The 16050-nt window shown below is 41.1% G+C and overlaps 1 protein-coding gene across 2 annotated transcripts in view; it reads right to left on the minus strand.

The window, feature by feature from the left end:
- The window catches only part of stx8 (syntaxin 8), a 57476-nt gene that overhangs the window by 11808 nt on the left and 29618 nt on the right, over nt 1-16050 (minus strand). For both annotated transcript variants that reach the window (XM_049571619.1, XM_049571620.1), the window contains exon 7: nt 1962-2063. In XM_049571619.1, coding sequence (XP_049427576.1) covers nt 1962-2063 — 102 coding nt within the window. The remainder of the gene's footprint in view (nt 1-1961; nt 2064-16050) is intronic.

The raw sequence follows: 16050 nt of genomic DNA on the forward strand, positions 1-16050 counted from the left end.
CCTGGGACTGAGGAGAGGGAGGAGGGAGCTGGGGCAGCAAAAGAACAAGTTAAACAAAAAAGAAAGACAGAAAGAAAAGTGTCCTGATTCTAACACAATATGAGCTCTGGGATCTTCAAACACACTCACGCTCAGGCACCATGGGGACACGACCAACAGAATGAAGCATTCTGAGGGCTGACCTCCCCACTGCCCGCTCTGCTTCTGTCTGTGACCGCCTGTTAGCCAGGTCTCCTAGCACAACAATGCAGCCTCTGCCATAGCAATGCTGTCTGGCGTTTCACTGGGCAAACTGAGCCTGGCTCAAGCTCCCACATTCCATAGATTGGCTTTAGCCAGCTAACACACCTCTCATGGCAACATTTTCCTCTGAAAAGCAGTAAGTACTGAGAAAAAAAGAGTCTTTTTGTAAATGGCAAAACAAAAGTTAAACAAACTGAAGCAGAACTGAGGTAATGGCGAGGGAAGAATGTGCACTCACAAAGCCTCTTAGTGAACAACTCAAATCACCAAAATCTGGAGTTGAGACAATAGAGGCTGACGACTCATGCCGTGTCTACATAGGATGTGAAGTGGGAGCAGCAAGTGTGCAGCTTGAGTGCATGTGTGTCTACGTAGGACGCATTCAAGCATGCAAAGCCCAAAACACAATCACAGTTTCAGACATAAAACGGAAGGAAACTTGAGCCGTTCATGGTCTGTAGAGATGGCTGGACTGATTAAAAAAGCTATTCTATCAGATGCACAGTCAACAGACAGTGACAAACATGGCTGAAACGGCTCTTTTGGAAACTGCCGTTAGGGCCTGTTTTGTGATCCTCAACACACATTTGAGGCAGTGTTAATTCTGCTAACAAAAGCTATGATGATCCTCAACAACCTTTAATTCCATGACAGAGATGGGACGTTGACAAGCTAAAATTACATCTGTGATAATTAAAACTATGATGAAATGTGTGTTTTGTTTTCGTTGACAAACTGGACTTAAATGTTAGTAGAGGCCTAGCCTTGTTTTGCTTCTTAACTGAGAGATTGATGTGCCAAAGTTTAAAGTAAACCTTGGTACAACAGGCTGTCTATTTGTCTCAAATTAGTTATTTATGGTCTCAACATTTGGTATTTTGAGCTTTTCAAGTGATGATCAGTAAGTATGTGCATAAATCCTCCTTTAAACCTGTGAAAAACTGCTGGTAAAATGCAAGTTTGTAAAAAAAATAGTGAATATTTGTTGTTGGAGGAAAGAAAAACCTGTATAGATGAAAATCCAACACTTGATACTAAATGTTGACTAAAATGGAATGACTCAACTAAAACTAGACTAAACTATGAAGGATTAAATTGACTGAAATGTGACAAAAACTAAGAAGCATTTTCATCCAAATACTATGACTAATATCTAAAAAATGTATTACAATTAAAACTGAACTGAGGATTCTTTCAAAGCCCAGGGCACTGTCTTAGCAGGCGTGGCAGATGGAAGCAGTCCACCCACCATTCACTACCCACATCCTCTGTGCTAGGAGGGCTGGTCCTGATCAGCATCATATTTTCTGCACCATTAAGCATCATTCTTTCTGGAGACGAAGGCCAAGGCAGAAACAGCGAGAACATTGCGCAATATCTGAATGGTAAGAATGATAAAAAGCTGTACTTAACATGACAGCCGCTATATGACAAATTATATATTGTCTAAGGAAAGTGTTGGTCTTTTTGTCCAAGTCTGTCTCACACCAACCAAAGTTACTTTCTCTGTAAAAGACATAGTCTGTTAGACATCTGCTCTGTAAACTGCAGGAAGTACAAGAACAACAGGAGAAATCTGATGTTTGCTAATCATTCATATAAATAAACAGATTAACTGTGATTTGTTTTCAAGGACACAGATCAGATATCAGGCCTGCTGTGGTCCCTGATACTATACCAATATGCTCCACAGTAGAAGGAAAACAAGGAAGGCTCACCACAGGAGGCTGACTTCGTTTCCACCAGCTTCACCCTTCGTGTCTCGTTGCGAATCCTGTCGTCTGTCTTGTCCACAAGATGTGCAAGGTCGTCGATGATTTCTGAGAGACAGAGACAGACAAAGAAAAGAGAGAGAAGACAAGGCCAATAGAATTAGTTTCTGCTTTGAATTATACTGCTATCTGCTATTATTAAGATTTCATGGTATTTTTCTTTTGTTTTAAATTCAATTCAATTTAATTTAATAGAACTTTATGACATGAAAGACCTCCCAATATGTTTCATGTAATAAAAGAAATTACATCAAAATGAAAAAGTGACAGGTTACTAAGGACTTGACATCAGAGCAGTCAACAACTTCAAAAGGCAGAGGCTGCTAACACACAGACATGAGTGGTGGTGATGGAGGGAGTTGGCTGTGTGAAAGCACTCCTTGCGCTTTCAGATGGTTTCACTACTTCCTGAATCCATTCTGGATTTAATCAGGCCCTCATTGTTCCTGAGTTTTAAAGACGTAAGCCGAGGCTTCAGGGACTATGGGCGTCCAAAGAAAGGGAGAGTGTGTTTTGTGTGTGTGTGTGTGTGTGTGTGTGTGTGTGTGTGTGTGTTTGGCTGTGTGGCCAGGGTCCTTCAGTAGGAGTTCCTGACTTGAAGGTCGTCCAGATGGAAGCTTGTGTGATTTGTTAGAGTTAGCCACTGTGTTGACATGGCATCTCCAGAGGGCCTGGCCCAACAACAAAAACAGATAACTGCTAAAGGATTTCCAAATTCTTGATTTGTTAAGGTTAGGCATTAAAATGTGATATTGATTAGAGAAAATATCAGCTTGGAGTTGTGGTTTTGAGTCAGAACCAAGTCACAGATGGAGCCCATGACTGACGAAGAAAGTGGCTGAAACAAATATAAACTAACTATAACTCTGTCAAATCTGCAAAGGTATATCTTCTCTTTCTAACTGCATCATTCTCTTTTATCATTCCAACTGCCACAATGACACAACACTATAGAAAATATGTTAAAAAGTATGTGAGCAAAAGGATTCAACACACAACATGGCTCATTACTCTTATTATAAATCAGGAAATTGATTACGACACAGAACTCAAATTAGCCCCTTCATCTTAAACCTGTGTGTCTAGAGATCTAGATTTGTTTTTTATTTCTACTCAAACAGTGATGACAGGTCCTCTCCAGTAGCTTTACAAATTGAAAAAGACAAAAAAGAAGTGGCTAAACAATAAAGAAACCAGTAAAACAGAAACCAAGGTCAAGTCAAAGGAAAGAAAGTTCTTCACAAACTTGCATCGGCCTCTGATAAATGGATGTTTTACAGGAATGGGAAGCTAGACTCATCCACAAACAAGAGTTCAGTGCCAAGTTAAACATACTGTCCCTTCCAGGGATGGAACAACCTTTTATTGCTGCTGCTATACGGTAAAATAGTACACAGTCAGAATGATCTAGGCATTTTTTCGTTCTCAAAACGTCACCGAATTCCCAAAGGTGAGTGCTCAGGGTCATCTGCAGCATTTCTCTTTGTGAGCACACTTGTCTGAAGTCTCTAGCTGCCTTTAAATTGGATTGGTGAGAGAACATGTTTCCTCCACCAGGCCCCATCACAGCTTGACAAGACAGTCTGTGTTTTGGCTGACATCAGATAATTAAGTTGCACCAATAATTTGAAGATGGAAAGTAAAGCATGTCAGTTTGGAGGGGCCAGAGTGCGAAGGGGCAAGGACGAGGAGATGGGAGACGTGAGAGCGCCGTATGTACAGTGTCCCTGGAGACTCCCACATCATCATCTACGCATCAGGCAACAATTTAGAAGGAAGAAACTCTTCCTTTACTGGCAGGGAGGGGGTGTAGACGCTGAACCATTTTTGCCGCGCGCCACTCCAACTACTCATAAAGGATGTTTTTGGTTTGCCCCTGCCAAGTTTCTTGATTCAGTTCTGGCCCTGCAATAACATCTCAGTTCATTGATGAATTCACAACTGTGCCAAGGCGCAGCAGTGCTGGGACGTGACCTTTAACTACAGCTGCAGTGAAACAATGAATTCAATTTTCAGAATGGTAGCCCTACAAGGTGCTGGCTTTTCACATGCATGGCCCTTCAATTCACCCTGTTATCAAGTCATGTTTCTAACAGCATAATTCTCAATTTCCTATAGTAATGCTTGCTTCCATGTATGACAGCTGCTGGCCCTGGCTTGCATCTGCCAGACCACAAAGAAAGCCCTGTTTCAGGCAAGGCTTGTTTGTTTAAAATGCTATTACACTGGATAAACCTCCAAAGCCACAGTGTGGGAGAGCACGGCACGTGCGCTAACACACACAAAGTTTTATTTTTACCCTTCGCCAGTTGATGCATTAATGTATGCTTATTTGGCCTCTAAAGCACAATGAACAATGAGATTATTTGAAAATGAATGGGATTGTTTTTTATCTTATTTTTAAAATCAGTTGGTGACTCACAGCATACATTTCTATAAGTCTGCACTTCATAGTAGTGACTCATTTTAAAAGCTCATTAAGCACATTTCCCTTAGAATGTAGTATAATATACTTTATTATTGGATGCACATCAATGATTAACAAGTCCAAGTTAAAAGCTACAGATAAGACGCTTAACTATATTAGTCTTTCACAAAACCTCTGATGTAATAAAATTAATATCAGTCACAAAAAGTACTACCTAAGTTCACCATAACTTGAAGATGAAGATGGGTCAAGGATCTGAACTGAGTTCTTTCCGTCTCCACTCTGGACAGCAACTGAATATTCATCAGCATCCCAATAGGCTGTGAAAGCGCTTGACTATGCCCTTTCCTAATTATATCCACTGCATGTAAAACAAGAGGTCATTAGCAAGCTTTCTCTGGGCCAAGGGACTTGTTACCATAGTCTCTGTTGTTCTTTTCACAACAAACACAAACAGCAACTAAAAATCAGGTGGTTCTGTGAACAGTCATTGTGAAAACAATTATTTGGCTGCCAAGAGGCAAAGCTATCAATATAATGACTGATAACAATACTAGGCAATCCAGGTTCGATTAAACCACTGATAGGAGCTGTCACAAATATTGTTGTCAGACCTTTTGACTTTCTGTCCAACAATGGTACTGGTGTCTCTTTTCATGTAGGTTCCAGAAGATCCTTTCTCCATTTCAGTGAGACATTCAGCAACATTCTCAGAGAGACGGGCAAAGCGCTCTGCAGGTGCTGTTGCATAAAATGAGTCTTAAAGATTCCACATATCGTAGACTGGAAAACAATTCCATATGACCATATGACCAGAAGTTTAAGTCTGAAAATGGATGGTAAATTCTTTTGAATAAGGTAAAGTATTACCTCACAACAAAAACTTCAAAAACACTGTATAGATTTTAAAACTTTTTTATGCTTAGTCAACTCTTAGAAGGCACAATGACAATGACACAGTGGCAAGTAAAGTAACCTGGTAAATAAAGTTGTAAGTATATGTAGCAATTTGCATAAAAGGACAAAATCCATTTTATCATTGTAATACATTGTTTTTTTATAAATACTAAAAGCAGCAGATAGTGCCAGAGCCTGTGAGCTCGCGGTAAATGCAAAATACTTAAGCTGAGAGCGACAGGATTGCCAGCTCTCTATCCTGTTTCTTTGCCACCAACAGAGCCTTTTTTCACACAAAAAAACAATGTACGTACAACCTGGCCCTTCTGTGTAGAGGCACGAGGGCCCTGGAGCGCACAAACCAATAGGAGACAGATGTTGCTCTTGTATGGCGTCACCTACTCCCTCATGCTGCCGTCTCTCTGTGCAATCTCAATGCCATTTCATCCCGGTTCCAGTACTTTGCAGCTTTTATATAAACAGCCTCTCACTGTGGCCATCCCGCTCTCTGGGGGCTAACTAGTTAACAGGTCTGTTTCCAACCTTGCTGTCAGCGTCATCTGGAACCATGGACAGACACCTACTATCCTCAGGATCGGCTGCTGCTGGTCTGGGCTAAATGATTATGTGGCCAAGGCACGAACTGGAGGAAAATACTTATGGGCCAAGTCTAACAATTTAAGTATACCACTAGCCCAGGGTGTACACAAGCAGATGTAGCATTCCCACTTCATTTCTGGGTGTTTACAGCATACCCACCCATCAGCCTCATGGCTGGAATGAAGGTGTCACTCAGACACAATAACCCCTCCAGCTAATGTCTCCTCTTAGCTCAGTTCTTGCAATGCACTGTAATCTTTTCAAGAAGGTGTAACTCAGTTACAACTAGGCCAGAATACTACAGAAAAAAAAAATACTAAAAAGGACTTCACATAATCCTGGTCTGGCTTGGCTCTACTGGCTCTGAATTTGTAATGAATCTCATTGTCTATAATGTCTTTGGAACTATGGATTCTGTAATCTATGGATGGTCCTCAGATCCTCTGAGGTTTCCCAAGTGTATCATATTCAGTGTTGGAGCTGATGGTGCTTCTGCTGTCCCAGCTCCCAGGTGAGGGAACAGTTTCCCCTTCACAGGACAGCAGTGGATATTAGGACTGGGTGTTGTTTGAAATATTATGATACCAGTACCCTTAAAGTGATACCAGTACCAATAAAGTATTTCACTTGATGACTCTTTTTTCTACTCCATCCAATACCTATCATGTAATTGGAAGCATTCAGTTGCTTCATCACACCACAGACTGTATGGCTTGTAGCTTATTTGGTAGTGGGCAAATCAACCATTACATTAAACTGAAGAACACTTGTGGTGATTTGCCACAAGCAAAACCATGCAAGTAGTCATTTTTGCCGAGATATGGGTACAAAAACGATTGAATAAAGCATTGTTTGCTGATAAAGTTTCAATACTGCTTGGAACAGTTTTTTTCAGTCAGTACCTTAAAGGCTTTGAGTACTGATACCCAGCCTAGTGGACATTGGTCCAAAAGTATTTCCATATTGGAAATAACCTTCCTTATATTTTTTGCCACTTATCTAGCACCAGGTCACACTGGCTTCAAACTAAGCAAGTCCATATTTCCTTCTCTCAAGCTAACTTTTGATGGGGGAACCAAAGGCATTTTCTCACCAAATTGCCCTGGGTCAGCCTGTGGTCTCCTGTCCTCCCAGCTAGATATGCCTGGGATACCTTCAAAAGGTGGCCTCCTGAAGACACCCACATCAGAGGCCTGAGCAACCTCAACTGACTCCTTTCAATGCAAAGGACCAGTGGTTCTACTCTGAGCTCCTTCTGGATGTCTGAGCTCCTCTCACTGTCTCTAAGGGTGATCCTAGACACTCTGCAAAGGAAATCCCTTCTGGGCACTTGTATCCGTGAATTGATTCTTTCAGCCATTACCCAAAGTTCACGACTATACCTGAGGGTTGAACATAGATCAATCTATGAATCAGGAACTCTTCACCCCCTTCACTATGGCACTGCAGTGCAATGTCTGCATTGCTGCTGACATAGTGCTGATCTGCCTGTTGATCCCCTGCTCCATCTTACCCCCTTTTTTATGAACAAGACCCCTAGGTACTTCTTTCATGTGGGACAGTGACTCACTTCCAGCCGAAAGGGAGCAACACACTGTTTTCCAGCAGTGCACCGAGGCCTGACTTGGAGGTGCTGACCAGCTGAACTCCCCTGGAGGAGTACACCCTCAGTCACCAACCCAGTTCCTTCATCACAACCCAGAATGGAGATAAACCACCTCACTAGCAATTAGTGGACTGTTTGCTTCAATTTAAGCAACAACAAAATAAGCCAGATCTAAGGTCATTAAAGAACTGCAAAGCTGTGATACATTATCCAGACCCACAAAAGCAAGTGGAGAGCAAGGATAAGGGGAAGAAAATGTCAGGCCAAAGCATGGACAAGAAGCAGTCCCAGATAACAGTGAAAGTATGTTGCTCATTAGATTTTAATTATTGCTGACTGAATAAAGAGAGAGGGTTGCAGACAACGGGACACGTACAAAGGTGCAGATAGAGAAAAGGAGAAATCAGAGAGAGATACAGTGCTTGTGTGTATATTATAGGTTGAGGTACGGGAATTCGGAAATGTAGCATCCTGTGTGGAATTTCCTCTCATCTCATCTTGTCATGTAGCCTTGTAGCACTGCAACGCATGTGAGTATGTAATCAACACAGTTAAGGATCCTTACCCATTCCTTCACAGATCATCACTGGATACCACATTGGGTAAATGCAACTCGAGCATGAGGTCTAAACATCCATTTCAAAGCCAATCATCACATGATATTATAAAGCCTAATTCAAGTCAGACAGCAAATATGACACTCACACGCAGGACTATGGTGAGAAGTCTGGGAGACGCTCTTTATTTTAATGATCAAATTCCCGCATCCCAGATCTATATCCACCCCAAGCCTTGGGAAATTGCTGACTCATCTTAACAGAGGCTATAGCAGCAGCGGTTTTGGCTTGTGTGTGTATGTGTGTGCATGTGGCAGAGGCACTGCCATAAACAGTGACACCCCAGTGTGGCTCCAGGATGTGCTGTATTAACTTTGTGTGTTATTGTAGGGCTTGTTCCCAGAGAGGGCACAGCGCACAGAGAAAATGCTTGTTTTCTCTCTCCGATTTAAATGCAATCTGACTCAGTGGGGCTAATTCTGATGTGCTTATTCAGGAGATGATTTCTCCTGAGGATATGGAGAAAGAGGCAGGCAAAGGCAGACAGTTTTTTCACCCAAACCTACTCTTGTATCCCTTGTTGTAGTGCAAGGGGGTCTGACCACAACTGTTACCAATTGGCCCTGGTGTGACTGACTGTGTATAGAGGGTAGTGCTTTGTTGCCAACCAAAACACACACACATCTCTGGATGTAACTGGAACTTCACTTGGCACACACGGGGCACTCAGCATGATGATACAACTCAAGGCAATTATGGTATTTACAAGAAGTTGCACAGTCTTGGAAGAGTTTCTTTCAACTTCTTTCTTTTTTTCCCCCCTGCTCTCGGCTGCTTATTGTAAACAAACTCACCCTGAGGATCTGTGGGGAGTGAGGATTAGGGGGGAGTTTTACTCAAAACCTCAGAGTTTTACCAGTTTTCAAACTGAGTGCATAAGCCAACAAATCATTTGAATGCTTGCCAAAAAACGAACTGAAATAAAGACAGAAAAAAAGAAATGTGCTATGTCTGTCTGTGGAAGATGAGCCTCAGTATAAAAATAATCCTAAAAATGTGTTTGGCCAATCTTACATGTTAGGAGCGAGGACACATAAACACAGCCACTTTCTTTTCCTAACAATCCTCTAGCACGACAATAAAAACGTCAGTTTATTTATTCATAATGGGCTTTCTATTATTGTTTAAATATTCACACTGGTGATGGATAGTTAATGACTCGATTTCATCTGTGGTGTCCAACACCAACAGTTCAGGAAAAGCTGCTATATTTTTCACTCAGGGGCCAACCAGTCATGTCATTCATTAGAAATCAATGATTATTAAGTAACATTTCTCTGAAATGCAATAATAATATAATAAATAGAACTGCCCACTTGAGCATATGAGATGGGAAATAAACAATACTGAGGAAGGATATTATCGCTCTGAAAAACAATGTCGGCTGCAAGTAGGGCTAGGTAATATGGCCTGTAAGTAATATTGTAATATTTTTAGGTTATATCACGATACACAATATATATCACAAAATTTTGAAATATCCTCTAAACTACTGTAGACCACTAAAATACTTAACCACTTAATAAACTATAATTACAGTAAAGTTAAATAAAATAACAACTGTTATATAAAGTACTCTCATAATAAAAATTACAGACACAGAAACAATAAGGTTAACTAAAGTAGTTATAATAAAATTCAATGAAATACTGTTACAGTAAGTGTAAATATTAAGTACTGTTATAACAAAGTTAAATATAAGAAAATAAATAAAGAGCTATTACATTAAAGTAAAATAAAGTATTATCATAATGAAATAAATCAAAGCGGAATGAGTGGTGCTTTTATTCTAAAGCAACTGGATCATCTTGGGCAAGTTTTGCTGTGAACTTGAAGCTTCCAGTCAACAAGTTAAACTGCTACTATGGTGCTGTTATTCATTGTAAGCGGGAAACAAACTCACAGCTCTCCTGTTCATATATTAATAGTATTTGCAAGTTGTACTGGTGCTCCACTGTTGCAAAATGCAACTTAACAGTCCGGAGTCCAGCACATACAAAAACACACGCCTCGTCTGTTCACACTATCGCCCGCATATTTTAAAAATAACTGGATACTGAAAGTCAAGATGACGCCATATCATTGCCATATCACTCTCCTGCCCACAAGTTTCAACTCAACTCATACACTTTATGTTGTGATGACGTCACAGATTTTTAAATCGCTTTTTCTTGGCTCGAGTAAAGTTTACAAATATAAAACCACCATGGCTCAAAAGTTCAGAGTAGAAAGATTCATGTTTTCACTGCAATACCACTGTGGCCACTGGGAAAAATTTGTTGCAGAGCTAAGTGGCTTTCCTGGGGGTCAGCTATCGTCCAAGAGACACCAAAGTGAGTGTCATGCCAGTGGCTTAAAAAAAAAAACATTTAATACATCCCTAGTGGAACAAGCTGTGATACATCAAGCATTAAGATATTGCCCACCCCTTGCTACAAGGAACATTATTTTGCACGTAATAAAAGTGTTGATATTAAAAACTGTCATAAGTGTTTTGCCTGCCTGTATCAGATCCCCCATGTCCCAAGATCAGAACAGAACTGTTCCAGTAAATATGCTCTGATCAAATTACATGGTTGCTGTGAGTAAATTCAATTTTATAATGTACTCTTAGCATCTACCCTGTTTTTGCATCCTTCCGACCATGTCCTGATGGGGTTCGTGAAGGCAACAGCATGCACACAATTCGCCATTCCAACATCTGGACTTCTGAAGTGCCGGGCCACATGTGTACAGATTAGTCTCACCGCTGGATATCCCCCTCAAGCACCCCAATGAATCTCTGAGTCCTTCCAAATGGACTGACAGGCTCCCCTGGTCAACACTTTTGGGGGTAAGATATTCTTTATTGCATCATTACACTTTTTCTTTGCTAGAGTAGCGGCTAGCTGAGTGATGACAAATGTCTTGCTTTATGCTGCTTATACCACAGCCACACTTGCCAATGATCAAAACATAGTATTGTTTGTTCATATTGTGGAGCAACACACTCTTTCAATGAAAATTTTGTGTTGGAACTGTTCAACCTTGGAAGAGATGGAGCTTTACTACTCCAGCAAGAGAAGTTGTGGCTCACTGACAGCTAAAAGAAGCAGCCTTCCACCTCTGAATATTAATTTCTAAAGAGTATTGGCGCTGTTAGATCGGAGCCTGTACGCTCCCAAAGAATCAGAATCAAGTATTCTCAATGACAATGGCATGAATGCAAAACAACATGCTGAACTTGAAAAAGAGAGCCACTGGCATATATGGAGTGAAGTCTTGTCACACAATGTGAAGACAGCACAAACTGTTTCATACACTACAGATGTGAGGACTTGGACCTCGTTTCCATTACAATGAAAACTGAATCCAAGGAGGACATAAAGAGATTAATACACCAAAAAGCTGGAATAGTTGTCACCCACTATTAGGACTACCATTACATACGTATGTGGCCTCCACATTTCCAGCTTTAATCCTAACCATTTGTGTGCCTATTTGAAACTGAAACCGGCTGTGTGTCCACGGACAGTTTCACCTCCTCGACCCTGCTACGTTTGCCCCAAGATCCATCATCGCACATGATGGACACCAAAAAGAATGACCGGCTGATGAATGAATCTCTCAGAGTTGAACCTCCAGTTGAAAGAACACACTTCAAAGAAAAGCACATAAATTGAGAGAAACCTCCACACTGGTTCAGTTTTAGCACGTACAGACCATTGAGTTTGTACTTGGTGGACTCCAAAGACAAGGTCCATGTGAATTATGGGAATGCCATCTCAAGCATGTTACATGCATGTTATGGTAATAACGTTACCCCTGTTCTTTCAGCCTGACATTATGCTTGTACATATTCTAGCATATTGCATTTGACATTCTTACTGAATTTATTCTTTCAACATTTATTTCTGTATTCCTTCCTTCCTTCCTACAGTTACCCATCCTATGATACACCAGTGCATCGCTGGAATCAGACAGAGTTTAATCTATCCTTCAGCAGAGGAAATCTGGGCCTTTTCAGGAACACTGCATGACTACAATACCACTCAAGCTTTTTTAAACAACCTGGGTAGTTCCAGTCTGCAAGGACTGGAAATGTGCACATAAACACAAAACAGGTGAGTCATGCTGTCATCGTGTGATACTGGCTGAATAAAAACAAAACCTCATCAGCAGAATGTCATCAGGACAGTTGGGCATGTGTTGGCCATCATAGGTTTTAGCAATTATGAGCTTGGGCTGTTCAAGACAGCTGGAAACCATCAATATAATGCATCACGGAGAACTTGTACCACTTTATCAACTTTTCAGACTGAATGCAATTCTTTCTGTGTGGGGCTGCCAGATTCACCAGCATCCCACATCCTATATGGCCAGGCATCACTCAACAGTGAATGCAGTGATGATGAATTGAAGTTACTAGTGCGTTACAAACAATTAATTTACAAGAGATTGGCTCTGTCATTTTAGGCTTAATGAAAACAAGGATTTACACTCGCAGAACATAGTGTAAAGACCAACAGCAATGAGGAGAAGTCTGATCATTACCAGGCTTTCCACCATCACCCCTCTTATGGCCAGGTGCCACTGAACAATGTGTGCATGATGAGCATGAGGGTGCCAGCAGCAGCAACAGCAGCAGTGTGAGGCAGGGACCACCCTGTCACTGGCAAGGCACCTCCAAACCAGCCGCTGTTACACTTCATCACTACCATCACACTTCATTAGCGAGGACACCCAGGAGGGGGTGATATATTGAGAAGCTAGGAACTGATAAAAAAAAAAAGTAGAAGAAGAAGAAATGGAATAGGTTTTATTGGGCAAGATTCATATTGTAGAACACAATGACAGGTCAAGTATTTACTGGATTCTGGCACAGTTACCAGTTTATCCACTGTGCCATCTGGTTACTGTGCCACCCATTAGTTAATGACTCTATACATTAATACCCATACAAAGTGTATAGTCATTTTAGCCATTCATATGATAGGACAAGATAATTTCTTAAAACAAGGATACATTTTATCTGCAACAAAGTTCTCTAAAGCATTCATCAGATTTCCACAGCCATTAGAAATGCAAGGCCCAACCCCAATACACTCCTGCATGACGTGATTTTACCAAGTAGGACATGCTCCTGGATCAACATTCCACACTGCGTTCCTGGACCAGCATTGCAATCAGCCCTCTGACACCATCAGTGTGCTGTTCCTGTGCTTCTTTGGAGCTAATAGTTTTCCAAATTATATTAGTACAAGTAAAGAAAATTCTCAGTAAAATTAAACAAAAACCTTGAAATCTACTGCAGGGTTAGCCAGTTAGCTTGCTAACTAGGTAGGCTATGCTAACAAGCAAACTTGCCAACAGGCTAAAATATTGTTCACTGACAAGGATAATGCAGAGCTGCCAACTCTCACGCATTGACCGTGAGTCTCACGCATTGACCGTGAGACTCACGCAACTGACTTTTCACACACTCTCACGCCACATGTCCATTTTCTCACGCAGTGAAAATTAAATTCATAACTGATAACGTCGTGGCGTGAAAAGAGGATACTGACGGCGCACGGACAGACAAGACAAAGGAGCAAAACGCAGCAGCAGCACCGTGTTATTCAGGTCATCAGGGGGAAAGCAAGAAATATACAGATACCTATTATATTGTAATTTATTCCCATGCATGCTGCTCTGAGTAATCTCAGTCATTGTCTCTTCCTCTCCTCTCATGCCGTGCACACACAGGCAGGAGTGAGTGAGTTACTATGGTTAGGGGAATGCTCTGTGTCTCTGTCACTTTCTCATAATTCCCAATAATAGGTTTTTAGGTTGGCATGCCTACAGTATGTGTAGTGGTAGCCAGCAGGTACAGTGCTCTGCGTAAAACCTCACTCCCCGACACATTAAGATGCGCACTAGCAACAGACACTCAGGGCCATGGATTTTAGTCTGGATTATGTATGTAACTACCTCAATGCTGAAATCTAGTAATATAATTTTACATTTCTGGTTAACATTATACATGGTTGTCCTTTCTTGTCTTAATCCAAGAGGTTAGGTGGTGTAGAAATGCAAGAAATTTGTTTTAAATTACATGTTTTTTCTGGGAGTTGGTTCATAAGGCCTTCCCGGAACAAATCTCACTCCAAGCTGAAGTCAAAAGTTGGCAGCCCTGATAATTGGGGCGGCAGTAGCTCAGTCCATAGGGACTTGGGTTGGGAACCGGAGGGTCGCCTGTTCAAGTCCCCCTCCGGACCAAAATATGGAGCGTGGACTGGTAGCTGGAGAGGTCCCAGTTCACCTCCTGGGCACTGCCGAGGTGCCCCTGAGCAAGGCACCGAACCCCCCAACCACTCGGAGCGCCTGTCATGGGCAGCCCACTCTGACGTCTCTCCACTTAGTGCATGTATAGGTCCAGTTTGTGCATGTGTGTGTTCAGACCTGTGTGTAATTGACAAACAGAGTGAAAAATTGAATTTCCCCTCGGGGATTAATAAAGTATATTAAATTAAATTAAATTAAATTAATGTCATGCTTAGCCTATCAACAAACTTACTTGTTAGCATAGCCTGCCTACTTAGCAAGCTAACTCACCAACACTGCAGTAGCTTTCATGGTTTTTGTTCAATGTTTCTGATGATTTTGTTCAATTGTACTAACCTCGATTTAGAAAACTAGCTCAGCTCTGAGGAAGCACAAAGGAATTTTCAAATAAGCACAGGAGCGGCATGCTGATGAGTGGGCTGTGTTTGGTTGATTGCAGTGTTGGTCCAGGAGCACGTTGTAGGATGTTGATCCAGGAGCATGTCCTACTTGGCGAAATCACGTCGTGCATACAGCCCTTGTCCCTACCACTTAGCCCTTACCCATTTGTTCTGCGTGTTCACGTCTAGGTAGGTTGTTCCTATTCTTTTTGGGTTAGAGAGGCTGGGCGAAGTGTTGTGGCAACATGGCCCTCGAAACAGTTTTTTTCAGAGGCACACTACAAACCCAAGTATTATGAGAGATCATTGGCAAGATGGCTGCACAAGCAACAAAAGAAACCCAAAAATATGTTTTTATCATTGAAAGATTTTAAAAATGACGATAACCACTGTATTACCTTAGTTTAATGAAGTTTCAATGCCCACACCCCCTTTGATAGCGCATGACATCATTTAACTTAATTAGTTGATTTCAAAAAGTTGAGAATTTAACTTAAGTCTAGCAGTAAAGTTGCTGTAGGAGCACGGGTCGCTAACGTTAGCCTACAGAGAAGTGGCCATGTAACTGTGTAACAGGTGTTTTGTTTTTTTTATCATCATTTGATGATAAATTTGACCAATTATTAATTATTATAATAGCGTGAAACAGATCGCGAGTGTCCATGTTATTCTCTCTCCATCAGTTAAATGGCAAATGTCATTGTGATAATACCATTAATGTCATAGTCACGTCTATTTACATAAATGCCATCGATTACAATGACAATACGAATGACGTATCAGGGTCTTAAAGGGTTGAACCTTGTCATAGGAGAAGATTTCAACCACTACTCCTTGTAACTCTGAGGGGCAAAGGGGAACTCGAAAACAAGGGTTTAAAAATAAGAAATGGGATTGGCCCCTAACAAATAACTGGCATACTTAATATTTAGTAAACATAATGATTTGACATTAATACAATGACAAGGGGTTGCATGCTTTTGATTAACTGTAAGATAACTTAAGGTTACTGTCAATGACACTTTGATAACTTTGTAACATAAATCAGAATTGAAAACATTTAAATGACAAAAATGACTATCTATACTCCAACACACTACAACAGAAGCTTGGCAGGGTTGGAAGCTGATTTCTGATGGTGACTATTACCTGAACATGGCAGTGATCTATAACTTCTACTGCTGTTTTTTAAGTATCCAAA

Source organism: Epinephelus fuscoguttatus, linkage group LG3 (assembly GCF_011397635.1).
Source record: "Epinephelus fuscoguttatus linkage group LG3, E.fuscoguttatus.final_Chr_v1".
Classification (NCBI taxonomy): domain Eukaryota; kingdom Metazoa; phylum Chordata; class Actinopteri; order Perciformes; family Serranidae; genus Epinephelus; species Epinephelus fuscoguttatus.